General features: G+C 39.5%; 1 protein-coding gene across 2 annotated transcripts in view; it reads right to left on the bottom strand.

The window, feature by feature from the left end:
- The window catches only part of LOC116704893 (collagen alpha-1(XIX) chain), a 92,826-nt gene that overhangs the window by 4,190 nt on the left and 61,582 nt on the right, over positions 1-27,054 (bottom strand). Inside the window, exons 21-50 of one of the 2 annotated variants that reach the window (XM_032540648.1) lie at positions 26,626-26,652; positions 26,229-26,273; positions 25,148-25,192; positions 24,620-24,673; positions 23,464-23,535; positions 21,876-21,917; positions 21,053-21,130; positions 20,025-20,060; positions 19,776-19,829; positions 19,477-19,530; positions 18,704-18,745; positions 16,636-16,740; positions 16,416-16,469; positions 15,952-16,005; positions 14,944-14,997; positions 14,732-14,785; positions 14,174-14,218; positions 13,089-13,139; positions 12,874-12,918; positions 11,796-11,822; positions 10,630-10,683; positions 9,849-9,893; positions 9,495-9,539; positions 9,335-9,397; positions 8,881-8,916; positions 7,268-7,312; positions 6,601-6,744; positions 5,625-5,691; positions 5,390-5,527; positions 1,721-1,798 (exon numbers count right to left, since the gene is read on the bottom strand). In XM_032540648.1, coding sequence (XP_032396539.1) covers positions 1,721-1,798; positions 5,390-5,527; positions 5,625-5,691; positions 6,601-6,744; positions 7,268-7,312; positions 8,881-8,916; positions 9,335-9,397; positions 9,495-9,539; positions 9,849-9,893; positions 10,630-10,683; positions 11,796-11,822; positions 12,874-12,918; positions 13,089-13,139; positions 14,174-14,218; positions 14,732-14,785; positions 14,944-14,997; positions 15,952-16,005; positions 16,416-16,469; positions 16,636-16,740; positions 18,704-18,745; positions 19,477-19,530; positions 19,776-19,829; positions 20,025-20,060; positions 21,053-21,130; positions 21,876-21,917; positions 23,464-23,535; positions 24,620-24,673; positions 25,148-25,192; positions 26,229-26,273; positions 26,626-26,652 — 1,753 coding nt within the window. Of the gene's footprint in view, positions 1-1,720; positions 1,799-4,333; positions 4,953-5,389; positions 5,528-5,624; positions 5,692-6,600; positions 6,745-7,267; positions 7,313-8,880; positions 8,917-9,334; positions 9,398-9,494; positions 9,540-9,848; positions 9,894-10,629; positions 10,684-11,795; positions 11,823-12,873; positions 12,919-13,088; positions 13,140-14,173; positions 14,219-14,731; positions 14,786-14,943; positions 14,998-15,951; positions 16,006-16,415; positions 16,470-16,635; positions 16,741-18,703; positions 18,746-19,476; positions 19,531-19,775; positions 19,830-20,024; positions 20,061-21,052; positions 21,131-21,875; positions 21,918-23,463; positions 23,536-24,619; positions 24,674-25,147; positions 25,193-26,228; positions 26,274-26,625; positions 26,653-27,054 lie in introns of those variants that run through there. The other variant, XM_032540649.1, reaches the window with a different exon arrangement.

The raw sequence follows: 27,054 nt of genomic DNA, 5'->3' as shown, positions 1-27,054 counted from the left end.
ATGTCCTTTTCATAACTGCCACATCCATCTCTTGTTTAACTGCTCACACACAAACTGTCCACAGTACTGTGGTTGTTTGTACTGTCAACAAACACCAGAGCAAAAGTGCACCATCATTATCAAATATTCATTCAACGTTCATTCTGTGTATTTAGGTGGCTCTTCAGAGCTGCTAGCTCAACCCTGTTAATTAGCTACAGCACAGAGCTAATTCACTCCAGGCGAGCATGACTTCAGCACTATCAAAGTCTATTAGGGTACAACAAGCTGAGGGCAAAGACAGCAAATAGAAAATTGTGGTAACTCTCACATATACTATAAAAGTTTTAATTTACAGAGTTGATCCTAGTCTTTTTGCCAACACTGAAGAATCTCCTGTATGTGACACATATGTCCCATTCTCCAGAACCTGGAGGTGGTCCAGTGGGAACCTGCTCTATGTGGAATTCAAGGGGTACAAGCAGGTCCCTCATTATGATGGCCAAAAAAATCTTCAGCTGTACAGGAACTACAGTAACTGCACAGAAGAAAACCAAGCAGCACACTCATACAGCAGCAGTTTGTTCAACATTCCAACTCTTTCCAAGAGTGTGTGAATGTGAATACAGATAAAGTCCAACCCCACTAGTTGGGCTGAAGGTGCTTCCTACTATGCACCCCTGGAGATGATGTCTTTCAACAGCTGTGATTTGTCCTCTCCAAAGGACCTATAGCAAACTTCCCTTTGCCCTACACATGCATAATGCACATACATAGTTGGATGGATGACTTAAGGTTCAGGGATATACCACCACTGTCACAGACTGAAAGCCAGCATCGTGGTATGGGGAGTTATTTTTTTAGTTCACAGGAGCAGGGGACAAGCTGACAACTTGGGTTGTATTCAGTGAAACCTTTGCACAAGACAACAAGCTGGGCTTCTACTTTACAGAACGGGCAACACTGCTGAGTCACTTCAGCATTTTGTCCTCTACTATTGTTATTATGTCCCCCATTTGTGTCACAGCAGCGGTTGAGTTTAAAAAAAACAAAAAGCATGCCATCTGGGAGTTGTGTTAATCTCCAACCTGCTGAGATATCAAATGAAGGCTGGAATAGAATTTGAGGTTTGAGACTTGACACAACCAAAGTTATTTGATATCACAGTGCAATACGCTACACTTCCCGTCTTTTGGTGAACAGGTGAGAAAACTTGATTAACAGGGGTAGATGTGGCGGAGGCTGGTCATTTTGTGACAAATGAGGTATGTAATCAAAATATAATCAAAGCACAACTGCCAGAAGTGCTCTTTTATACAGGCAAAAATACTGAGCTAGATTGGCATTCCTGTGGAGTTGTGTTTCTTGCCACCTGATGAATGTAAGTTCAACGTTCACTTTCCTATTTGTTCCATTTTGATCCCCACCAATTCCTGAGGGTAATGTCACTTTAGCAGCATAATGATCCCCTACGCTTGCCAGCTAGTCATCAGCGTCCTGTGGGTTCATCACAATGAATGACCCTTTTCACTCTACACAGAGTCATTTGATCCATTGTTAATATAAACATATTGATAAATGTGACTTTAAGTAATAAGCAGTTGATGAAAAAGTATCCAATGGAAAGTAAAAGAGCATGGAACACATTGTCCTGGACCGGTCCTTGCTGATGCCTATTGCTGTCTCTGATAAAATACATAAATTGCATTAAATTAAGTATACAAACTAAGATGTTTCTTACCTGGTGGGCCCATGGATCCTGGCTCTCCTGGTAACCCCAGACCAAGCTGACCTCGCTCTCCTTTCTGCCCCCTGTACCCTGAGGACAGACACAACACACGGGCTGAGTACAAATACCGCGGAGATGAAATAGAGCTGTGCTGTGTCATGTTTACAGAGCACGGTAGTACAGTTAGAAATATTAGTACAAATGCCATAACATGTTAAAAATCTAAATGTCAATATGAGTGTACACTTTCACAACCTTTATATCTGTCCAGGGACTCGTACAGATTAGCTTCTTGATCATATTAATATCATCAATATGACAGCCGTGTCAGGTATGAAGTCTGCACTTATTTTGACAAAAGTAGCTTTGTTTAAGTTGATGTAGAAACAGGCTGCTCTGGATTCACAGTTTCAATTCCAAACGTGAATAGTTAAAAGACATTCTCATATCTTGTCCAAATGAAAATTATCAAACAAGCCATCTCTACGCTAGTTTTCGAAGAAGGATGCGCTGTGGGCTTGTACAACGTTCTGTAAACAATAGGGCAAAAGCGAATGTCTTTGAAGAATTTAAAACAGAGCAAAGAGACTTTTTTCGGAGGTCAGATATCTGGGTCACTAAAGGCATTCGGAGAGAGAAAAGAAAGACCTATTCTGTAGAAGACAAGGCAGATGCAGAAAACAAAAAATATGTAATTCAATGGGAGAGCATACAAATGATCATAAAGATTTTTTTTCTGTTTGACCACTGAGAGAAAACTAGACTACGTTCAATCTTTTTTATGCCGGCCTTTGGATAAGATAAAACATAAACCAGATATAAATATAGGGACATGCTCTGGCTGATGAGTGAAATCAAATCAAAGCATTTGCACTTATCTTCACGTCAGGCCAACGTGTGCGTTGCCGATAACAACATACACACACACGTTATTCAAAGCCTTTCCCACTACATGCAAAGCCGGTTAGTCTTTACAGTTCGAAACGGCAGCATACCAAGTAAGAATATGAGGGGGTTTGAATATATTTCCCCATGAGGCACTTAAAGTAATGGAGTCTCAGGACCAGTGGTTGCATGGAGTGCATCAGAAACATTGACAGGAGTATCAAGCATTGCACCGCTTGGCCCAAAGGGGAAACGCTTCAACGCTTACATGTCAGAGAAAATCTCAGAGAAAAGGCTTATGAATGCTCCAAAACTGAGTCTCAAAGAGAGAGGGGCTATCCACACATTGACGCAATAATGAGACTTCTTTCAACACTCACAGAGCCTGGGGCATTCATTCAGGGAGGAGACGTTCCATGGAGAAAAGAGCTCTGTACCTTAAGCAAAAAAATACTGAATAGCACAAAGGGCAATGAGCTTGAGTTGCACGCTGGATTGGTGCACTCTGATGAATCGAAAACGCCATACTGCGTCTGCACTTGGTTGAAAATAAAATTATTTCTTGGGGCGCTAATGGACAAAATATGTTAATAGAAAATAATATTGCCACAGAGTGCTTTTTCCTGCTTGATTGATAGGACCGCAGTCCTGCACCTGTTTGTAAACAGCATTACTAGCAACATCTATGTACTCATGCTATGACTTACAAAAGAAAAAAGCTGCTCCATCAATGACAAAATACTGTGGGATATTTACTGATAGTTCTATATTGTACAGCACAAAACAGAGCAGCTCTCAAACATAGAGGTTATAGGCTGATATACTGAAATACACTCAGTCAGTATTAATAAATATACAGAATGCACTGAAATACAAAATTAAAAATGAATGTTAAAACAAAAATTATTTATGAAAACACACACACTCAAACAAAATGGATTACATCAGTGAGTCTTTTCATTACACTCTCAAATGTAAAAGATGACTAGAATGATAAACAAGTACTCAATTACAACAGGGGAGTGAAAAAACAAACAAAAAAGTGATGTTCTGCATGCGTCCTCACGGGTATTCTCTAACAGCTTGAGACCTTCACCCATGTGAAATCAAACAATAAGAAAAAAAATATTAATTCAACAGAGGGGTTATTTTTCTCCATAAACAATTCATTTTGGCATATCGGGGAAGAAGTCAAGTTGGATATTCCAGAGGAGCACAGTCTCCAGCAGAGGATGACGAGAAATAATGAGGATATATTACCCCAAACTCTCTCCCCAGCTGAGTGGAGGCACAAGTCAACAAAGAAAAAAAGTTGTTGTATTTTTGATTTATCAAAGAAAAAAAAACTTTTGTCTTTGTTTTCAATAAGTATTTATTGCAAAGCTGCACTAAGAATAACCTATAAAACACTCTTTGGAAGCATAAAAAAAATAAAACAAGCTAAAGAAAATCCAATACATGTGTAATGCAAATGGCATTAACACAACACAGACATTTATAGTTGAGTAGAATAATAACTACATTACTCATAAATGAAAGCAGCATTTTATATTATAGCAATGGGTTAAAGGGTAAATGGTCTTGAATAATGTGAGGTAGATACAAAGCTCAAAGAGAAAGGCCAATACAGTGGTGCTTTTTAATCTGCACCAACATGTAACACACTCCTCTTTAAAAGTTAAAGATGCACTATGAGTTCCTGCATGGTTTCAGCGCAATTTCATTTCATTCATAAGATTATAGTTAACACTTTAAATAAGGAATTCACTCTTAAAACAAGTTAAATTATCTAACACTTTTAAATCTTAGTTTTTTTTTATCTTGGTAAAACCGAATAATTTGCAGTTAACAGCCTGTGCACCAAACTACAACAAACCACGTTCCAGCCAATCACGACAAGATGGTTGGAGGAGGGGGTGGGGGTTAGTGCAACACGGATCAAGGAGAGATGTCTACGATTTGAGACGATAATGAAATCCCGCTGAAACCATACAGGAACTCATAGTGCACCTTTAAGACACCGTAGTTCTGCTGCGACACAAAACAATTCTAAGCAAGTTTGAGGTATAAAGCCTGACCGGCCAACCATTAGTGTTGTATGAGCAGTCAGAAAGTTGTATCAGTTTGATAAAGAACGTCCACCCTCTTTCCTGACTATGCTCCTTTTCTACTTTAGAAGCCTTCTTTTTCTCGGAGTGAGGTATCAATACTGGGGCTCTTTCCTGTCCACATTGATAATAGTTTCTCTTATTCACAGCCAATTCTTCGTTTGTCTTCATATTTCCCAGAGAGCTGCTGTGCACCACACTCCTGGCCTTGCCTCTGCTTCCCGCCCCTCAGTCTGCATTGATATATGGGTCTAAGCAAGAGAAAAATACCTATGAATCCCTACAAAATACATGTGCTCCACCCCAATTCATCTCCAATTTTTCATCCCAACTCTATGTACAGAGAGAATTTCTTTAACTGAAGGATGTTGCGGTTCATTCTGCATAATTCAAGCCAAGCTGCAGCTTTGTGTTTACATCAGTAAATGCTGCCTGCTTTAACTATGTGTGGTACAGCATACGATAATTGGACTATTGATGTATTTAAACCCCAAAGGGGCATTCATATATGGTGTGGCTACATAATAGATTACATCTACATCAAACAACAGAGGGTTAGTTGTCTTCAGTAGTTCTGAGCAATTAAAGGTTAACAGGGTTATTTCTAATTCATATTTCAACCAAAGTGGTTATTTTTATGAGGTGGTGTTAACATCCTACAGTTCACTCTGGCAGCCTGAGCTCTCACCATGAGGACCAGGAGGTCCTGGCTCCCCTGGCGGGCCTGGTAGTCCGTCCTTTCCGGGAGGTCCTGGAGGCCCGTGGACCTGTGTAGCTAAGATCCCGGCAGGTGTCTTCTGCAGCGTGGCAGTGCTTGATAGCTTCTCTACAAAGTAAGAAAAACAAAAGTGCACATTCAGAATGCAAAATATGGAAACGGGTAGCAAGAAAACATGAAAAAATTAATTTAGAAAAATGTATACCTTCGAAGACCCTCAATACTTCAGTTCGGATAAACATTTTGAGTTCTTCTTTGAAGCTGGGATCAGCCTGCGTGTGCAGTGGAGAAGAATACATCTTTCATTCATAGTGAATTGGCAGCAGAGGAGATACAGTCGTTATCACTGCATGAAAATCTAACATGCATGTCAACTCAAAGACCTCCACTACAACTCGTTGGAAACCATCTGTGTTGGAAACAATGGCAGGGAGGAGGGATTACTGCTGACATTTTTCTTTTCTAACTATTCAGTGAAATCCTGCCTTGCATTATTATCTCACATCTGCGCCACAAATCCAGCTTGAAATAAAATGGATTCAGTCAGGGAATGTTAAATGAGATATTATGACTCTATAAAAAGACTTCTTGGTGTTACTTTCTGATATAAAGTTTAGTTTTTCATATCAGCTGTGTATGCCTCTAAATATATGTATTATTAAGGAACATAAGTTATACAAAAATATAGGCCACTCAAATCATTGTTCGAGCTTTTCCAGTGTCAGTGTAACGACAAATATTAGTAGCCCTGGACCTTGAATCTTTCCAAACAATTTTCATCTCTACTGTGAATGTTATATAACTGCTGTGACCGCGTACAGTGTGTGTAAAATGTCTGTGACACACGGAGGTGTTTTCACTGCTCTGCAGAGCTCTAGGCTCGCCCACATATCTCTGTCTTTTTCTCTGTCTCCATCTCCCTCCCTCTCTGACCTTCTGTTGCGCATGGATGAGGAGGAGTGGAAAGCGTTGAGCAGAAAGAGAACAGCAACCTCCCTTGCACAGCCTTGTTTGATGTTTCATACAGAAATCTGTAGCGGCACCATTTTTCCATACAGGGAATGAGAACTTAACGAGTTACACAAGCTCAGAAAGGAAGTAGGCTGATACAGGTTTTAATCATCTTTTGTTTGATGTATTGAGGCATCTGCAAACTCAAGGACCTTGTCTTTACAACATACCAAGAGGTTTACATTGTCCAAATTTACTGGAGGGCCAGGATCGCCTTTTTGGCCTGGAGGACCGATCTGTCCAATGGGGCCAGGATCTCCTGAGCGACCCCTCTCGCCTTGAACACCCCTTTCTCCAGGAATCCCTGGATCACCCTGCAGAAAAGAAGGCCAGACATTTCTCAGCTCTCGCTCTCTTTATATATATATATGATACAGTACTGGCCAAATTGTTTAGTATAGCAATTAAGTAGTATAACAATTAAAACTACATTTCTTGGCTGGCATCAGAGTCACTGTCAATTTACAGCCTGACTCACCCAACTGTATCACTTAACATGCTGTGCACACTGACCTATTTCTCTTAATGTGTCCAGTCAGTCACCTGTCCTAAGGTTCTGTTGCCAACAATAAAGTTAAAAGCCTCGTTTGCATCCTCTATTTGCAATAGATTACTGCCTAAGTGTGACAGAGCTCTTTAATTTCGCCTTGCAAATACAATAGGAAACTGCACTGAGCGTTAAATGCCTTTATCTAGTGCTTACGTGCTTGTGGGGATTAGTCACATTTGTGCTGAAGTGAAGACTTCCATTACTATTCATCAGAACCTTTTTGTTCATTATTGTCTGAGTCATAAAACCAGCTTATTTTTTAGGAATACAGGGATGATGCTACTTACACGTTCTCCTTTGGAACCTCTGTCCCCTGCTGCACCTGCAGATCCCTTAGGAAAAAAAGCAGATAAACATGTTTAGTCTTTGTTGTTAAAGAAGAAAGGTAAACCGCTAACATCTAAATAATTGGGAAAAGAAATTATGCTGACCCTGAAGCTGTCACCCTCTACACAGAAAGAATAGATGTTCAGTAACATAAAGGGGCACACATTATACTCCACTTTTGTAATCTGTACATAAAGCAGAGATTACTGTTATTTACACCCAACCTATTGGAATAATGATCCCATCTACTCTAGTATTTGCAAAAGTTCTCTGTTCTGTTGCCTGAGGGAAAAAAAAAACTGTGAGCAAGCTTTTCCTGAATTACTTGACTTTGAGAAATGTACACTTTTCAGATGACTGTGCAGTGATTGCTTCTTACTCAGCTCAGGTATATTGCTTGTATAATATCTCCCTGTACAGTATTTCACCTTCTGCAATGTCACGCCTTCTCTGCATCACTCCTGTTTTGATTGGGAAACGCCTGCGTTCCCACCAGCTGTCTCTACTGTATGGAGGAGCTGCGAGAGTAAATACCTGTCTCTGGCTTCATGTCACAACATCTTGCGTCTTCCAATCTCTCATTGTCACTCCTCATTGCTTCCCTTTACCATGCTCACAGCAATACCCCTGGGAGAATCTTTGTATCAATTTCCTGCTGGATTACAGGAGCCATGCAAAAGACAATCTGGCATAATGTGCTTTTAAAATGGGCATCTCTTTGTGATGCTGTTCTCCCCTGCCTGCTTTAATCTGCAGTACTCTGTATTCCCCAATGCCTGATGGGGGGCTTAAATCTATCATCTTGCCCACTGAAATGTGCTTCCCTGAGCATTACATTAAACCTCAAAGCAGTGTGCAAGGTGTCTGGGTAGAGGAGAAATGCCACCTGCTAGATGGCACTGTTGCCCCACCGAAAAGTCAGGCACCACTGCAGAAGGACATGAGGATAAAACTGTAGAAGGGCTTCATGCAGTGCTGAGATTTTGGTGGAAGAATATTAACTAATACTAATAACAAGAAAACAATAGACTGTTGGAGTTTAAAACATATTTGAAAATGATATTGCAAATCAGACAGCAAAACAAAGCAATACTCATAGTCAAAACAGTTTGGTATTAGACTGTATAATGTGTTAGTAATAGCTATTCATAGCAGATCATTTCTGCATGCTGTGAGCCCCTTCTGTGTTATTATGCAGTAAATACTGTATAATAGATTCAATCAGTCACCTAAAAGCTGCAGTATTTGTTTCAATTTTGGCCAGGTTCATCAGGCAGGAAAATGCATATTTAATCTAAGTGTCTACTGCCCTCTATTACAAACATTTTATCATTGCCTGAAAGCATTAACGGTATAATTAGGGTAAAAAAAGACTAAAAGTCAACAAAGCCTTAAATCAGCAGGATTTCATTTAGTTTTTATCGTTATAATCTCAAATATGCAAATAGGTTTAATGCACTCAGGATGCTGTAGCTCTGGGGGGGGTTAAAAATCTGCTGTGCTATCTTTCCGTAGCTCGGCTGATGTAAAGCACTTTCTATAAGGGGATTTGCAACGCGTTTGCACATCTCACCTTGTATCCAGGAGTTCCATCTTTTCCAGGTCTCCCCTGCTCAAGAAGTGCAACACAAACAAAGACATTTTGTATCAGCTCCCACCTTCGATTGGATCAGCACTGTTGCACTCCTAGTAATCTCCACAGTTAATGAGATATCTCAACCAAGGGATAATGATCCTGATTGCAATGCGAACACTCTTCCATTGTGCGCTTACAGGGAAAATAACAGAAACTATCTCTGATGGTAATTACATGGAGGATAGTAATCATCTCTCATCTACAAGTGATCGCTAACATACATGTTTTTTCCATATTGTCCTGGAATCATGTTCTCCCATATTAAGGTAAAACAACCTGCTGAGCAGTGTTTTTTTTTTTTTTGCATCCTGGACCTTACTGGAAGGTGCTTTTGCAACAGCTAGTAGTGATTATATTGGGTAGAGCAACATAATTCATGTAGCACCCTTACAGGAACACCTTGGGGTCCCTCGGGCCCTGGGAATCCTGTCTCTCCGAGCGGCCCCCTCTCACCCTGTCAGAGAACAGAGACAGTCGACGTGTCAGTCTGCAGTGAGAAAGGAATGACACGTGGATTGACAGCTCAAAGAGAGTTAGAGGCTGAGGCTCACCGGCTCTCCTGGGATCCCTGGCTCTCCGCGAGGGCCGGGCTTCCCCTGTCAATCACAACATAGGAAAAGAACAGACTGCGTTTGACAGGGCCTCAATGGTGTCATATCTAAAGCTACCTTTTGTTTATAATAAACCAACCAGTCTACTATAGCTTCACAGAAATATCCACTGAACAGGCCGCAGGTACAGCATATATCCAAGGTTCTTAATCAAAGTAGTGTTGTGTTATGGCACTTCTGTTGTTAAAGGCTGGTATTCTTTGTGCTTCATGAAATATCATCAACTTGTTGCTAGCTGCAGACTTAAACATCAAAGATGATTCATCAAGGGGCAGTGTGAGTCGTAATACTTACAGGAGGACCTAGTATACCAGGTGGGCCAGGCAAACCAATATCACCCTGAAGGTAATATGAAAGACATGTGTCAGATAGATGACATCCACATAACATAAAGAATACACATAAATCACTGGGCTTCTCCCTGTTTGGACAACTGCAATGCAAATAAGCTTAAACATTTAAAAACACAAGAAAAATCACAAATAGGGAGTTACGATAAACAATCTTCTTTTAAACTTTTAAGCTTTTTATTATTTCAACAGCAAACACTTGTCATATGTCACACTTTTGACAGTATTCCACTAAAGGATAAATGACTCTGAATGTCACAGAAACGCACACTCGTACTGTCAATCAGTGACAACTTGTCCTTCCTTTCCTTTTTATTTTTTTTATTTTTATTTCTTTTTTTTTTACAGATTTAGACTTAGATTTAGATGTATCATGCAGGGGTAGCTTTGTTCCATTATGGAACAAGCGTCCAGTCGTAGCAGTTTGTTATAAAGATGGTTAGCTATTTGGCTCCACATTGCTGTGGTATTACTGTACATCCAGTTCCAAGAGCTCAACCTGAAATTCCTTCTGTCAATATTAAATAATATCCATAAGTGATTGAATTCTGAAGTTGACTTGTACAGAAAGAATCTTTTTTTAAACTGGATATCTTATTTCAAAAATAACCTCTTGAAATGTTTTGTACTGAGAATGAAGAACAGAGAAGTTACATTCCCTCACTTTGTAATCAGGTTAGGTCATGGCAGATGGGACGCCTCTCTGGGCCGATAGTGTTGCTTACCTTGGCACCGGGTAGCCCTTCAAGCCCGGGTAATCCCATGGCCCCTGGGTCCCCCTATGACAGAAAAACACACCACCTGCTGCGTCAAGACAAAAAAACTCACTACTGATGAGGACTATGGGTGGTTAGTTCCCCCTTTCTGCATCCAAGAATGATGCTATTTTTGTGTCACAGCCCTAAATAGGAGAATGGGTTTGGCGATGAGCCACTGGAAGGTAAATGGTATCATCATAAGTCTGTAAACATTGGGCATAAACAAGCAAATAAAGCTCAAAACTACAGGAAGGCAATAAATTAAATTCTACAGGAGGCAAGATTTCCCACATTTTCATCTTTCTTTTTGATATACTCAGCAACATATTAATACAACCCTTCATGCGTCAAAATGAAGACAATCCTAAGAGGACAATACCTCAACCTGGGATTATTGTATTAAATGATCTATGACACATGCTGTCACACCTTGTAGGCTATAGATGGGATAGAAGAAGAGCCCCATTTGACAATCACATTTAGACTTGCCTTCTGCACTAAAAATAGAGACCCATTCCCAGCGCTGGAACAAGTGATGGCCTCTATCTACCTCATCTTGCTCAAGCATCCATGGAGAAATGCCATTACACAGAATAGTGGGGCAACCGGTGCTGACATAGACGGATTGTGCAGGTAATTGTCACACATGTAGATTGTCATGAATAAGCGAGTGCGACTAAGGGGAGAGTGGGCCAGCCAGAGGATCAGCTGTGAGACGGATTGTGGCAATTCCACCACAGCACTGGAGCCGCTCACACAATTTATTATAATGTCAAATTAACATCCTGGTGAAAAATCACTTTGCAACAGAACAATAAAAAATGCAATTGACCCCGTGAGAAAAAAGAATTTAAGTTGAAGGCAAGAGCATCAAATTGTTTCCATGTCTGCGTAGATAGTTTTTTTTTCAAAGTGCAGAGCGAGTTCATAGGTTCCCACTGGCAAGACAATACAACAGTTTCATATTTTTAGGAGATATGATCATTCTTTCGATATACGTTGTCTCAGAGTTCAACTGAGAGTGCTTACGCTTGAAGGTCTATTGACTTATGTTGTAGAAAGCCACAGATACATTGATAGAAAGCAACTGAAAAACTCTATAATGTATTCAATAATGAAAAGCTTCAACTCACTGGAAGTCCTTCATCTCCTTTGGGACCCTTAAAAGAGAGAGAGAGAGAGAGAGAGAGAGAGAGAGAGAGAGAGAGAGAGAGAGAGAGAGAGAGAGCGGGGACAGATTACTCCCATGAATGCGACAACTGCTACCATACAGATCATAAATATAGCCTGAAATGACATGTGGCTACTGTATGTTAGTGTCAATAAAATTTATAGCATATATCATTGCTTCACTTGTCTCGCAATCTTTTGTCTGTAAATCATGCTACATCATGCTATGTGCATGCTCAATCATGCTGTGTTATATGAGACTAGTGAGACTGTGGTCTTTCCTAAGCAAGAATTAAAACGATCAGGATCATATAATCCAGTCTGTTTGTCACACATGCTTTACAAACAATGGTCATGCATTTGTACATTTTCAGTGAAGAATTTCTAGAATTTTTCCACATAAAAAACAAGGAGTAATTGATACATTTGGGCTCTTCTCCTTTTTAACACTGACAAAGGTGCTCTCATATTGGTTGCTCCAGAGGAGATGTGGGGCTGTGATGGATACAATACATGGAGTAGAATCCTCAAGATTGAGCTGTGGTTCATGTGCATTGTTCACTGGGGATATTAGAGTGCCCATTTTTTGTTAGCACATTTAGTGTCTGTTGTGGAGTATGGATCCCTGCAAGGCCTGTGAATGAATGTCTCCCTGGACAAGATTACAAACTGCCTGATAAGGCAGAGCAAGGGAAGCTGACAAGCAAATCGGGTGACTTCAGCGTGGCACCGTACGGAGAAAGTGAACTTCTAAGTCTATTTTGCATGTCAATAATGTTGTGTGTCCTGGCGGGCGGGTCAGAAACACCTGTTTGAGAATCAGGAAGCCTCTTAGCTTTCACCAACCATCAGCTCTCAATGAACATGACTGACTGTGATAGGACCTCAGAAGCAGAGATAACACCGGAGGGCCGGTCCCTTTATTTGTTATTCAGCTCTCTCAGGCTCTGCGGCTCATACAGTATCAAGGTGCCTGAGTGCTAGTGTGTCTCCACAATAAACCGTGAAGGATTTTGCTTCAGGCATGATGATTATGCTTACCGGAGCGCCAGGAGCTCCAGGGGGTCCTAAAATCGCTCCCCCACTCTGAAAAGAAATGTTTTAATGTTATAACTATATACATATCATTTTTCGAATGTGGGTCAAACACATTTTAAACACAATTTTCTGCCAATATGATTGAAGGCACTAAGAGGTGCATACAATGGATCACAATGACATTATGGCTGAGTTGAAATCATTTGAGAAGTCTTTACCTCCAGTTTGAACAGGCTGCTCATCCCATTGCCCTCCACATTTGGTAAACCCTGAAACACAATCAACAGTAAATCATCTTCTAACTGTTCTGTTGAGTTTTAGGCATCCAGAGTCTTTACAGAGAACGGCACAGTAGATCTGGAGCAGTTATACACTGTTAAACCCTTAAATGTTACATGCGAGAGATCAATAGCTCATTTGGCGATTACACAAAGAGAGGGAACGAGTGTGCGAGCGAGTGAGAAGTAAAAAGAAGAGGAAAAACAGAGAACAGTAGACTTAATAATCCTTGAGCCAGTGGCAATTTAGAAAACCAGAGTATTGCAGAAATACAAAAGAGCACAGTGATTAAAAGAGATTCGGGTATGAGAACTACGTAATCTAGTCTTCCTAGGTAGTATTAGGACATAAAAGAATGTTTTTCCCATGATAGATTGGTAGAGGGCAGCTATTGTAAATGTACAAGGAGTGAAGATTCTCATTTAAAAGCAAGCGGATGCCTGTGCCCTTTTCCGGCCACCGAGCCATCCCCTGTCCTCCCAGACTGCAGTTTATGAGACCAGGGTGTGTGGGGGGGCACGGCAGGTTCAAGGGGACGGCTGATGAATTATAGATTTGCCTTTGGAAGTGCTTACTCACTGGCCTTTTAAAGGGTACGAGCATGATTCAATGCTAGAGAGCAGGTTGCCACAATTTCATCATATTTGTGCTTGTTTGTCAGTTATGTTTTTCTTGTTACTCTAAATACTGTTAGACTGGCTGAAATATGTGCACTGATGGTCACTTCTGTAGGAGGAGATGCCAAGGCAAGGTTTTGGCTCTGATCTTTACTTGTTTATGGGAAAAGAAGATCTTTGGATAGTGCTACGAAAAGCAAGATGATAAAATATTTTTCAATGTGCCACCTGTGTTGAATGGATGGCTAAAAGTCTGTTACCTTAAGAATGAAGAAGGTTACATTGTGTAACTAAATTACCATAAAATGTATTTAAGCGTACATGTAGGGCAACAAAGAAACCATGACCTTAACAGAGGTTTTGAGATGTATCAGCATCTGGCTCTTGTTGAGGCATGAGGATCTTACCGGAGGCCCTGGGAGCCCTGGCCTGCCTGGAGGTCCTTCGTTTCCCTGACAAACACAAACCAGAGGAATTGTTAAACATGTCTGTGGAAATGGAAATGTTTGTCAACCTCATTCGCCAACCCTAAAAAAACAAAACAATCTAAGATTCATTTAAAAGATCTGGCTTCCCACACTTAGACACATATAGCAATGATGAAAAGCCTTATTTACTATTACAACAACTATCTTTATCATATTTATTATAGGAACTGGAGCCATTTTGTTTTCCATTTTATGAATAAATCTTTTATATGGATGATAAATCTACATTTTTAGAGGGAAAATGTAAAGAAAAGTTACTACTGCCTGTCAAAACCATGTATTTATTACAGGCTTTGAGCCGCGGTATTCTTCAACTAATCATATCTGATAATCTGAATACTTTGCATGCAAATTGGCAAACTAAGTTTAAAGTTATATAGTGCACACGTTGATCCACTGTTTACTGTATATAAAGCCCAGAAAGACATATACACTACCTACATTTTAAAGATACATGTTTATATGATAACACCTTACTTTTTCTCCTTTTCCTCCTTGTTGGCCCATTGGCCCGGGTCTACCCATAAGTCCCTGCAAACAGAACAGCATCCTGTTGTAGGCATAAACCTCAGAAAAAAAGCCTCACACATGCTGAGATAATGTCACTGTAAAAAGATAATTTGTGTTATGATTCTACAATGAAAGAGATTCTGTATATCATCAGACCACGTGAACAGCAGGTGTCTTACCGGGGCCCCTGTACGACCGGTCACCCCAGGTAGTCCTGGTACTCCTGCAGTGCCCTACAGAAGACAAATTAGATCACCATTTTTCAAATTGATGTCTCTTTTGAAACATATTTTACAGCAACAATGGAATAAGAGTGTACTTTACAGATGTCTTCTAACGGGTGCCAAGTTAAACATTAATTAAAGTCAGTCTATTTGTAATACTTCCATATGGCGAGAAAGAGGACACAGTAAGCGGACCTAACTAGTAAATTGTAAGTAAGGCTTATCCAATTTCTTGATGCCTGGACTAGCTTTCTATGAATTCATTAGCAACGACAATCACATATGAAATAATACAGCAAATAGAACTTGCAACAATACTGAAGAGGATAAATGAGAAAACTTTCACTGAGAAAAATAATCACTGATTGTGTTCTTTGTTTTTGTAGCATTATCCAAAAGCTGTGAAACATGCCATTGTCTATGCATATGCTGCATCTTTATTAATTTGTTTAGACAAGACAAGGAATTTCTGTATTGTTTGTTGTATTTTAGAGATGCATTGCATGTATGCATCTCAGTGATTTCTTTTATCATTTAAAGGAAAAAGAAAGTTCAACAGGGCTATAAAACATGTTTTTATTGAGCCTATAAAATCTAGTAACAAGTCTGCCTGAGCCTTGTCTGTGCAAATCTCCTGCCATTGCTAAAAGTTGAACTCTGAAATGCTTCTCAGCTCAGAGTGGCTTGTTTTTTAATTAGCACGCACGCACACACGCACGCACACACAGGGCAGGCTTAGTTCTTTACAAAGTGCGTAGTGGGCATAGTGCACACGCAGCACTGTGGATAGCTTTTGATAGCTCCTATTGAAAACAGACTTTTAGAGTAGACAGGCTTGAAGATGAGGCAGACATTACAATATATTAACATATTATTAAAAAACCTCCCTGTCAATGTCACAGCGACTTCCGTATGGTTACTACTACTGGATTAATTTGTTTAGATTAACCTTTTTACACTCACCTCATCACCTTTATCTCCTGTGGGGCCTGGGAACCCTCTCTCTCCTTTTACTCCCTGCATGGGAGGCAGAAGCAACGAGGTAGGAAACAGAGTTTTTCACCAAACATGAAAAATCCTAAAACTAAAGGCTGATGGGTGTAAAACTTCAACATGTCTCTTCCCTTCTTACAGCACACACAATGAAACACTGTATCCATAGCAACAACTTCTGCAGCAAGCACATAAGAGAGTGCAGAATAATATGAGTTGTAGAACAGCTAGTTAGGCTTTCAAAGTTAATCCAAAAGGCAATTTATGAAAAGCGTCAATGTAAATCTCTATATATTAAATTAAACATGCATTTAAATAACAGAAAATTAGATCTAGTTTAGATTTAGTTTAGATCTTCTCAAACAATTACATAACAAGATGTGTTTTATTGTCTGCTGAGTATACTGAGGTACACCTAATATTTCCTTGCCTACCTTTGGGCCTTCTTTTCCAGGGTTACCCATGGGACCTCTTACACCTGGATCTCCCTGTTTAGGATAGGAGTACACGAGTAATATGAGTGTAAGCGCTCTCAATGTACTTAATAAGCAACCTCATTTAACAAGTGTCATGTAATGCAAAGTGTCATGGTCAGATTAACATGTTTACAGCATCTGCTCCAAATAGCCTGCCATGCTGATGAGTTACTTGTACCTTTTCTCCCACCATGCCTTCGACTCCTTGCGCTCCAAGGGACCCCTTCTCTCCCTTCATCCCAGGAAGCCCTGGGACTCTCGTCTGGCACACACTGCAGGCATTCTGCCAGCGCAGGCAAGGCAGGAAGCAAAAGCGATGGCACAGATAAGATTTCATCAAGTTGAGCTGGAGCACTGCATTTTCGCCCTTTATTATGTCACATCCCCTGGGTGGAGGACAAGACCCCAACTGACACAAAGTGTTCTCTAAATGTCTGCAGAGCAGAATAATGTGAACCCACCAAGAGTGTCTTCACGAGTGTCTCTCATCTAGGTGAGGGGTGAACTTTGTCAAACTCATTGACTGTGACATTTAGGTGAGAATCTTAAATATCATTGTCCCTGATCCAGTCTAGATATAGGCACTGCACCTTCCAGGAAATAGCTGGAAGCTCTAAATTCAAGGGAGGCGGAAGAAACCAGTGCACCATTAAAAAGCAGCTGAGTCTGAAATACAAAATGGAAAATAATGTGAACATGGCGTCTAATTATCCTCCAAGACTCCAAGGACATGGGTAAAAATAACACAAAAAAGTGAAAGAATGCTTTCATTGAGTGTACTACTGAAAAGGGGAAAAAACAACTGAGTTGAAAATGTTTTTCCATTTTGGTATGCGTCATCGAGGTGTTGAAAGTACTAATTAGAGTGCAACTGAGCAACTGTGATCAAGGCAGCAGCTGAATTTAAGAGAGCACTTGATGGATAAAATAAGTTGAAACCGACACTAAGATTTGACAGAAAATTCTAAGTTCCATTGGGTTTTATTATATCAGTGATATGGCATGTGATGGCCCAATATTTATTGTCTGGGTTGTTTTGCATTACGTATTAACAATTAAAAAGTTTTTTGGAGGTAAGGTGTCTTACCTGCTCCAGTCAAAAGAAAACAGACATGGGCTTTGATAGAAATGGCCATTAAGAAAGGTAACAGCACCTTGCATGTAAGATGAACATGGTTTCAAAGTGTGAATATAACTTCTTTCAAATCGTTGGTAAGAGTGTTTTAGCATTCCAACCAAATGCTTCGAGGGGGTTTGGTAATTGGAGGTGAAGGTTTAAGTGACAAGGGAAATCTACTGGAGGAAATGAAATTAAAGCATTTTAGAAGTCAGAAAAGTGAGAGTTGCTCTCAAAGGCTTATTTTGGGTTTTGCATTGGATCTGAAATAGTATGGCAGAGACGTTAGTGCATACCAGGTTTCATCTGAGTTGATCTCACTTACTATAAACCAATACACACAAGGCCATGTTGTGTTGCCTAATTTATATATATATATATATTTATATATATAATATGCATGTTGCCATTTGTTATGCCGTGTAAATTTAGCTGATAAAACATGCCAATGACAGTATAATAACAATCAACCTAAGTATTTGTATAACTTTAATGATAAACATATGTGCTGTCATAGATTGCTGACATGATTACATAATTTTATATTTTTTTATCTCTGTATATCAGACATTTAAAGCTTGTAAAGCTAGTTTTATAGTTACAGAACAAACACATTGGGTGATATAACCTAATTTCCACTTGTTTTTTTCACTTACACTTGCTTCCTGCTACCTCATTAGGATTGATTGGTGCAGTATTAGCATCATCCAGTATAGTAATCCCCTAAATTTTGTATGCAAGTTTTTAATTTTTGATTTTAGCATGCAGCATCCTCAAGAGAAACAAATTATTGTTATTGACAGGGATGTACAGATTTTCACAATTCATGCTATACAAGCTTTTTTACACTAGGGATGATTGTTGTGAAATAAAGTAATTTGAAATTTTGTATGAGTCTTCATTAATTGCCACATAGCAATCATAAATATGTATAATTGACAGGCTTTAGTAGACATATTGTCATACAGCATGGCTATTTTGTGCACCTGTGGCAAAGGAGTTAGCCTGGATTTCATGTAAGATCATTTTTTAAATATAATCATCATTTTTAACAACTAACCCAGGCACCCCTTTGCATGCTATTGTTTTTGAAAAGCTGTAATTATCATTAACTATGAAGATAAAATACCTTGAGTAATGCACCCATGTCTCCAACAATTGGCAGGGCAGTCTGTCAAAGAAAGAAAAAGAAAAACATGAAACATGGCCACAGTTAGAATTTCAGAACTAACAAATCTTTCATGTTTTGGAAATATTCCTCTGTTCTCTGTTCAGTTTAACTACATCTGCTAAATTTCTTGAAAACATTATTTTATAAGAGCACCTTGTATGCCTTTAAGGAATGTGATTTTACCCCAAACATTTCTTCGTTTCATTTTCATTTTTTTTTTTTTAAATCTGTAAAGCTTGAGGAAACAGTTTAATAACTTTGCTGCTACAACACAGATTCCTCACATCTTCAAATTGTTGTTGTTCTTGAGAGCTGAGGGAAACATGTATCTTTTAAAAACATAACATGGACAATACATGGGCTTCATGGGTCTTTACAACACATGAATATAAAGTAGATTAAAATGCTAAATATACAAGGCTTTGATGCAGCAGCAGCATGCACACAACACAGCTACCAGAACTATAATAAATGTTGCTTATTTGAAACACTTGAAAAGGCAAGAAGGAGAAGAAAACGTGCTAACAACAGGGTGCTGCCAATTTGTTGTAAACCGCAACATATGCTTGAAAGTGATGTTGGCTGGTGAACAGCAGGACAAGCTGCTAATTATCCACAAACTGAAGCTGCACTGTGAAAGTTGACTTTGACGTCAAGGTTTACTCAGTAGTTCTCATTGCAGATCAGTGATGCTGAACTGCAGAAAGCAAAAATTAGATTTTCTCACTTACTGGTTCACCTGGAGGTCCAGCAGGTCCCGGGGGGCCTGGCCATCCAGGGGAGCCCTTTAATAGAAACAAAGAAAGGAATTAACAATCCTCCGGGCTAGGATATCAAGCAGACATGCAAGGCTGTGACTTTGCTTTCACACCCATCTCAGTTGGTGGGGATTTGTGTCCAGCAGCTGTGATACATCGTACTTGCTCATCCACAGTGGAAGCTGAAATTCTTTTATTGCTTTCAGCCATCTTTTATCTGGAGATGTGTAAGGGAGTGGATACGAGTGGAAGGGCATACTGATCTAACTCACCTCTGTTCCTGGAACTCCAGGAGGGCCAGATAAACCTGGGGGTCCGCGTGGGCCCTGAAAATCCCAGACACTTTCATTTTTACAGTTTCACTTATTCAACCACACAACAAGTGATCAACACTGTAGTATGTTATGTGTATTGTAAAGTAATTGCAAGGCCACTGGCAACAGCATCAACTGTGCTGAAGACATATAAAAATAAACTTGAACATGTTTGTGTGTTTTGGAGTCTGAGAATCTTCCACAAACCTCAATTCCGGGCTTTCCTGGGGGTCCCATGCGGCCCTAAGAACACATAACACATCTTGTTAACACTATCTGCCCTCTAGCACCCAGGACCCAATAAAGAAATTGTGTTAGACACCTTTTGCTCTATTGATTTTCTGTCTTTAACAATCCTGGATTTCAAAAATGAAAGCAGACTCACTCTCAATCAAACCTGTGTGAGGTTCAAACTAGCAGTGCGGAGCATGTAGTATAAGGGCTCCTGCACACTGCCTGTGTGGAGTGAGTGTGTCAGCTGCGTGGCGTGTCCATTTTTATTTCGGCTCCCATGTTAACAGGTTAGAGCTTGCACACTGCCTGCGTGACACGCACGTAGAGCCTCATCAAAAACGCAGGCATGCTAAAAATAAAATAATAAAATAGGACTGAGGTCCATTTTTCACGCGACAAGCAAGCGTGTTGGAAGCATTTCCAGACAGAATAGAATACAAAAAATATGTTTACATGTCATTTTGACATGAATACATTTAATAAATAACATTTTGATGTTTGAAAGTCTCTAGGTTTTGACACAAATGCAGATATCAATGTAATTTTAAAAAACAATAATTAACAATTTTCGAATGTTGTACCTGTCAATACAGAACAAAATTTCAAAATATGGGCAAACAAATGTACGAACACAAAACTATTGACAAATTAAAGTTGAAGAACACACTATTGTTTCACTTTATTAATGGGAAACATACATGTGTACAGACAAGGCTAGCAGCAGCAGCACCGCTTCAGACATGTTTCTGGTGTTCAAAGATAAAGAAAACGCCACACAGCTGCCACGCAACAGAAACATCGTGTTCATGCCACGCAGTCCCCCTAAAGGTGAAGGCTGAGTGCAACACACCAGCACCTCGCAGTAATGGCAAGCTTTTTTATCTGAAAGTGTATTTCATGAACACATTCAAAGAGGATCTCTTTCTCTTTATCTCTTTCTGTCTTACTGTCTTTCTGAACTAAATAATTACACAGACCAATCAATACAACATCATACTCACAGGCGAGCCTGTGACACTCTCTCCAGGTTCGCCTTTATCACCATGGTCACCGGGCAAACCTGGGACACCTCTCTCACCCTGACAAAAAAACAAGGCAACAGTCAGTCTTGTTTCAGTGATTGTAAAATGTGAAAATGGAGAGCTGCTACACTGCATTGCCATTAATATAAACTCTGCCATTTTCCCTTTATGTTTTGTCTTTAGTCGCTTCATGGGTAAGAAACACAACTATGCTCAAGGTCAATGGTATTCACATGTGCATTATGTATTTCCTTGGAACTTATGCGATACACACTGTATGTTCAAATTCTTGATTATTATTTTTTCCATGACAACACCTGTAATATTTCGGGCATCTTATAAAAACTAGCAGAGGAAGCAGAGAGGAACTACTACTACCAGTTATATAAAAGTAAGGGATAAACAGTTGAATTACATCTCACAAGTAATGGATACATAGTTTAAGTGGCTAAACCTAATGAATAAATGGTTGAAAAAAGAAAATATTACTATAGGCTAAAAATATCTACTTTTATATCATTAACACTGTTAAATAACATTCAGTTTGAAATCAATAATTCAATTGAACACATTTGGAACATGACAGGTAGTCGTCATGAAGGAGTGCTTTAGATAATTTGAGAGGGCTGGGGGGGGTTAAATCTAACCAAAAAGATTGTGAACCACTGACCTAAACTTTTTTAAATAGTGTAAACATAAACCATACATACTGCAGTTGTCATAAATACAACTGATGTGTCTGTGGAATATTAAAAGTGAGATGTTTGTGTTGGTGATGCTCCACCACCACACTGCTTCCTACCTTGGGCCCGCGAGACCCTCTGCTTACAAGCAACCCATCGCTCTACAAAACAACAGGAAGAAGACATCAGAATAGGGATTCGCTTCACATTCATCAGCAATTCACTTTGAGACCTGAGGTGCAGCCCCAAAAAAAGCTGTTCTAGTGCTGGAATTTGAACATGTATTGAATTTGTACAAGCTGCACTCCACAGTGCAAATGGTCTGAACACAGTGTTGCATCATGGGCTCATGTTCAATACTGTTTACAACATTTTCAATAGTTTCTATGCACAGTGGCAGACCGATAATGCCATACCACAGAGAAAAACCTTGATTGGAATAGAGGCTACTGTAAGCATTATTTATTGTACAGTTCTGATGAGACATTGATTTCTGTGGTCAGCATGTACATTACAAAGCCTACATTGCACAATGTAAATTAGCTGTGCAGAAGTTGGTCAGATTTGAACTAACACAGCAATTCTACAGTTTTAGGAAGAAATCTACCAATTCACTCAATCAAAAAACAGAAAAAAGTTTTGGAAGTACAGAACTTTTTGAGACTAATAATATAACCCTATGACTGCATTTTCTTTTCAAAAAATAAAAAGTTTAATTAAACATTGGCACTCCACTGAAACAAAACAGTACAGTACTTGAGAGGACAGGGAGACTATTAATATTTTGAAATGAATAAGAAACAAATAAAATTGACCGTTATTCTTTTACAGGCAAAATCAATAAAGTGTCATTAATAAACGTGAGCAGGCTGACTCATTAAAGATCTTTAGACCATCTGCCATAACTTTTGTTTATTGCTTTATTCTCCTTTTCTTTGCCACACATTACAAAGACTATAAAATGCTGAGAATCCATTTTCCTCCAATGCCTCCAAACGGAAGTGAGGTCCGTAAAAGACAATCAGGATCTACCCAGGAGGATGTCCACTCTAAACGATAGACATCTCTTTGTTTAGCTTTTGAACTACATAAGTCACTAGTCTGCATCTCCCGTTGACACAATTTTCAAAGTGCTAGAGTAAATTAAGGAGGTTTAAATACTTCTGCCTGAACACACTCTTTCCCTGATTACTATGCTCACCTCAACCGACTACCCACTGCTTGATGAGCAGGTCTGCTGTCAGGCTTAATGTTCACTTCATTGTTTCCACACACAAACAAACATGATTGTTATAAGCCATAGAGCACTTGCCGGTGATAGAGGAGTGCAAGCACTGTCAACCAGGACTGAGGCCGTGGCTGCCTTTTTGGGGACCCTTTAATGAGCATTTCTATATGCAAAGCCATGTCCATAAAAGAGAGTGCTTCAACAGCTATAAGCTCGAAAGTGGGAGGGTAGGTGATTACCCAGGCTGGGGTTATTCAATGGTGGATTCCTTTATGGCATTGCATCTCCATAATGTCATGGCAGCTACGCAGCCAGAGGAGCTAATTTTCTGTACCTTGTCTGCTGCTGTTCCAGCTGTTTGCAGATGAAATATGCATGGTGAACTTCTCTTGAATTCTTCTTTTCTACTTTTGTGTTGTGTGACTCCAGGGCTGAAGCCAAAAAAGGTCAAATGAAAGTGAACTTAATATGGTACCCACCATATATCCACCTCCAGGCTCTCCAGGCTCACCCTTGGGTCCCTGTGGACCCATTACTCCACCAGAGTCCCCCTACAAACAGAAAGACAGACAATATTGAGAAGTTTTTCCATAGACTATTGTCAGACAGGCTCTGTCATCTCATCAATGCAAAGGATGTGCTGTATTACACACAGGGAGATGAACAAGGGAGGGTCTGGTGGGTGAAGCAGGTGCACACACCATTTACCAGGATCATTTTGCACCTCAATAATTATAAACATTAACATTGTTTGTTAGAGGCGCCAGCTTTTGGCACTGCATGGACCCTTACAAACCATCAAGTTTGTAGGTTGGAAATTGTTGTCCCCAAGGCAGCAACAGCAGTGTCTGCTCGCTGCCTCAAATATATTAGGGGTTTCTTGTCATGGATACAATTTAATTTAAGTGTTTTGAATGTTCTACCAAAATCATTTTTATTTACCCCCCAAAATGAAAATGCACTTGCCTTGGTGCTATTATCTTTTAACAAAGGTAGTGATGTGGCTCTTCAGATGGCAGTGGCAGTCCCTTGGTCCACCACTTTGGTCAAGAATCAGATGGATAGTAATTACATTCCGTAAAAATAAAATTAAATCCTACTAACTTTGGTGATCCTCTGACTTTTTCTATGGCAGCATCATGAGCTCACTCTTTCAGTATGCCTAATACTTTGAGTTGGTTTATGACCAAATGCCTCGCCTCAGCTGTACTTTGCTTTTAGTTTGAATTGGCGAATGTTAGCTTGCTAACAGACTAAACTACACACTAAACAGTGAACATGATTTTCTAAAAATCAGCATGTGAACATAGTCACTGTGAGCATGTTAGCATGAGGATGTTAGCTTTGTTTATTTTGACAAGTGACAAACCGAATATGCATGTCAACTGTGCGCTTTTCCTCTTTCAGCACATTATTTGAAACAAGTAAGACTGCAAGAAGAAATGTGTGTACAAATAACAGTAGTCATAGGCATCAGAGGCAAGAGCACAAACGTACGACATGATTGAGAATGGCATGCTGGGCGAGTAATCTGAAAGGTGTCTTCACAAGTTGTCTACCATGTTCAACCTGTGATGAAAAATCATAGCTTCATATTTTTCTTTGAGGAAAGAACTTGATTGGAAGTTTACCTACCTTTTCTCCTTTCAGGCCATCTCTCCCAGGCATCCCTGACTCCCCTGGCGAGCCCTGTAAATAGTGGTGAAAAGAGACACATCTATCACCAGGCCTTCATCTCCTCACACACATTTATCTCCTCCTCCTCACTGCTTCAGCGGGCTGCCGTGTTCCAACATAATTTCCCTTAGCCAGGATTTATGAAATGCCTCTTTTCCCTCCCTGCTTTTGAGTAAAGACAGATGCTCATTACCAAAGCAGGTGTGGAGAACAGATTGAGCCTCTGCCTCCGTTCCTGGCATAAAGAGCTTAGATTTGTCTCTTTCCACTAATTAATTCTTAAATTTGATTACTGATTGTCTGTGTAAAGATTCTGGACTTTTCTCCCCACTTCCTCTCTGTCTCTGCCTGTTGACGTTTATCTGTTTATCTCTCTTTTTAACTTTGGCAGGCTGAGTTGAAGAGGAGAGGGCATGGCATGGTGACAGATAAGGCAATGAAAGAAAGGAAGGCTTGACATGAAGTGTCTAGCGCCAATATACTTACTGGCTCGCCTGAGAGTCCAGTGGGTCCAGGCAGGCCTTGCTTGCCCTGGCAGAACACAAAGGAAAACCAACAGTTTGGGATATTTTCTGCCTTTGTTTGGTAAAACAATTGTCTGGACTTTCAAATGTTACAGCTCAGCCAGCTACACTGTGGACACGACTTTTGAGAGTATTTCAAATAGCCCTGTTTTTTAAAGTGCTACCCCTGCTAACTTTTTTTTAAATAAACCATGGTTAGTTTCATGCCAATAACTGTATGTCGAGGAAATCATCATGACGCATATGTTATTTCAAATTCAAGCTTAAATCCTGGTTATGCTGTTATTTTAGATAATCACTTTATATGCATTAGCCTTTTCAACTCATTATTGTCTTTGTAATCACGGATGAACTGAACGATCCACATATTACCATGGAAACTGAGCTTATGTTGAATGATAGCAACTGAGAAAAAGAGTACACAAGCATCAGTACCTGGCTGCTATATATATACTCCTATTTTATTATTGGGAAAACATATTGACATTATTATGACTGTTTTATAATATTTTTATGAACCAAGTTTAAAAGAATACTCTAGGATCTTAGTTTTAAGTTTATTCATGTTAATGAGTTGGTTTAGAGTGAATGCATTTGCAAAAAACTTGTAATACCTGGTATAGGACTTAAGAAAAAAGGTAACGCTTCAACACACTAACGAAAACATTTTGATCCTTCTTGGAACTTCGTCAGATGAGAATTTTTGAAAAATGGAAACCACACCCCTATTTATACATCTGCACACCAATATGCTAACATGCTCTATTACGGCAGGTTACAATCATTGGCACAGAAACCAAACTTTCACCAAAGCCAGCTAGAAAAACAGTGAAAAGGTAAATACAATGAGATGTTTACATTTCTAGTTAATATAACCTTACGATCAAGTTTTACCAGTAACAGCATCAAATCTTTTATCCAGTTCTATTATTAAATAAACTTGAACACGTTCATCTCACTGTTGTTTATGTTCAGCAGGTTTTAGTCTCCGTTTGACCCACTGTAAGTGGCACAGCTTACATGAAATAAATACAAAGACTCACCTCTGGTCCTTGATCTCCCTTGAGTCCTGGCAGCCCGATGTTTCCCTGTCACAGCACCAACAAAGGGAGAGTGAGAGGTATGGGGGAGGCAGAAAAATGGAGGAGAAAAAAACATTAGGCCTGTCACAATAGAAAATCTGAATTCAAGATAAAACAGTTTGGAGAGGCATGGAAGTCGACAGCAGAAAAGAGTGAAAGTCTGCTTCAGTTCCAAATGGAAGATAATTATTGTGGTGTGTTCGCTAGAAACAACCGCTCAAAAAACACCAAACTGGACATCTATTATCTTTTCTACAATAAAAGAAAAGTGATACTTAATGGACAAAAATGGCTTTGGAGCCTTACTTTGTTGGCAGTAGATATTTCTAGTGCAAGTACTAATTCCTCAACAAGTTACCTTGAAGCCTTGCGGTCCTCTCTCTCCCTGTGGAAAGTAAAAGAAATAGACAACCATCATTTCTTAAGATGTATACATAAAGGAAATTGTCATGTAAGCCATTCTTGATGCTGACTGGAGTAAGTTTTTTTTTTTTTAAATGGCCTTCATGAATTTGGCTTTTTTATTGTGTACAGGTTAAATGAACAGTGTTTCTTTTGCCAAGTTTGCTTCTTTGTTCTAAGAATGTGAATACAAAAAAAGCAGAGTCTTTAAAAAAAGAAAAAAATATCACCACTGAGATAACATACAAAACCTTTTTTGCCATGCCCTCAAACCACTTACACTCATCATGGTGATATGCCGAGTGTTTGGTTTTGATACAATTTAAGACATTTTCATTTGCAGATCCTTACATCTTTACATGTAATTTATTTTCTTCTTTTTCAT

The sequence above is a fragment of the Etheostoma spectabile genome, chromosome 17, assembly GCF_008692095.1.
Source record: "Etheostoma spectabile isolate EspeVRDwgs_2016 chromosome 17, UIUC_Espe_1.0, whole genome shotgun sequence".
Taxonomy (NCBI): domain Eukaryota; kingdom Metazoa; phylum Chordata; class Actinopteri; order Perciformes; family Percidae; genus Etheostoma; species Etheostoma spectabile.
The sequence above is the reverse complement of the archived record's forward strand: the minus strand, read 5'-3'. Positions and strand labels throughout refer to the sequence as shown.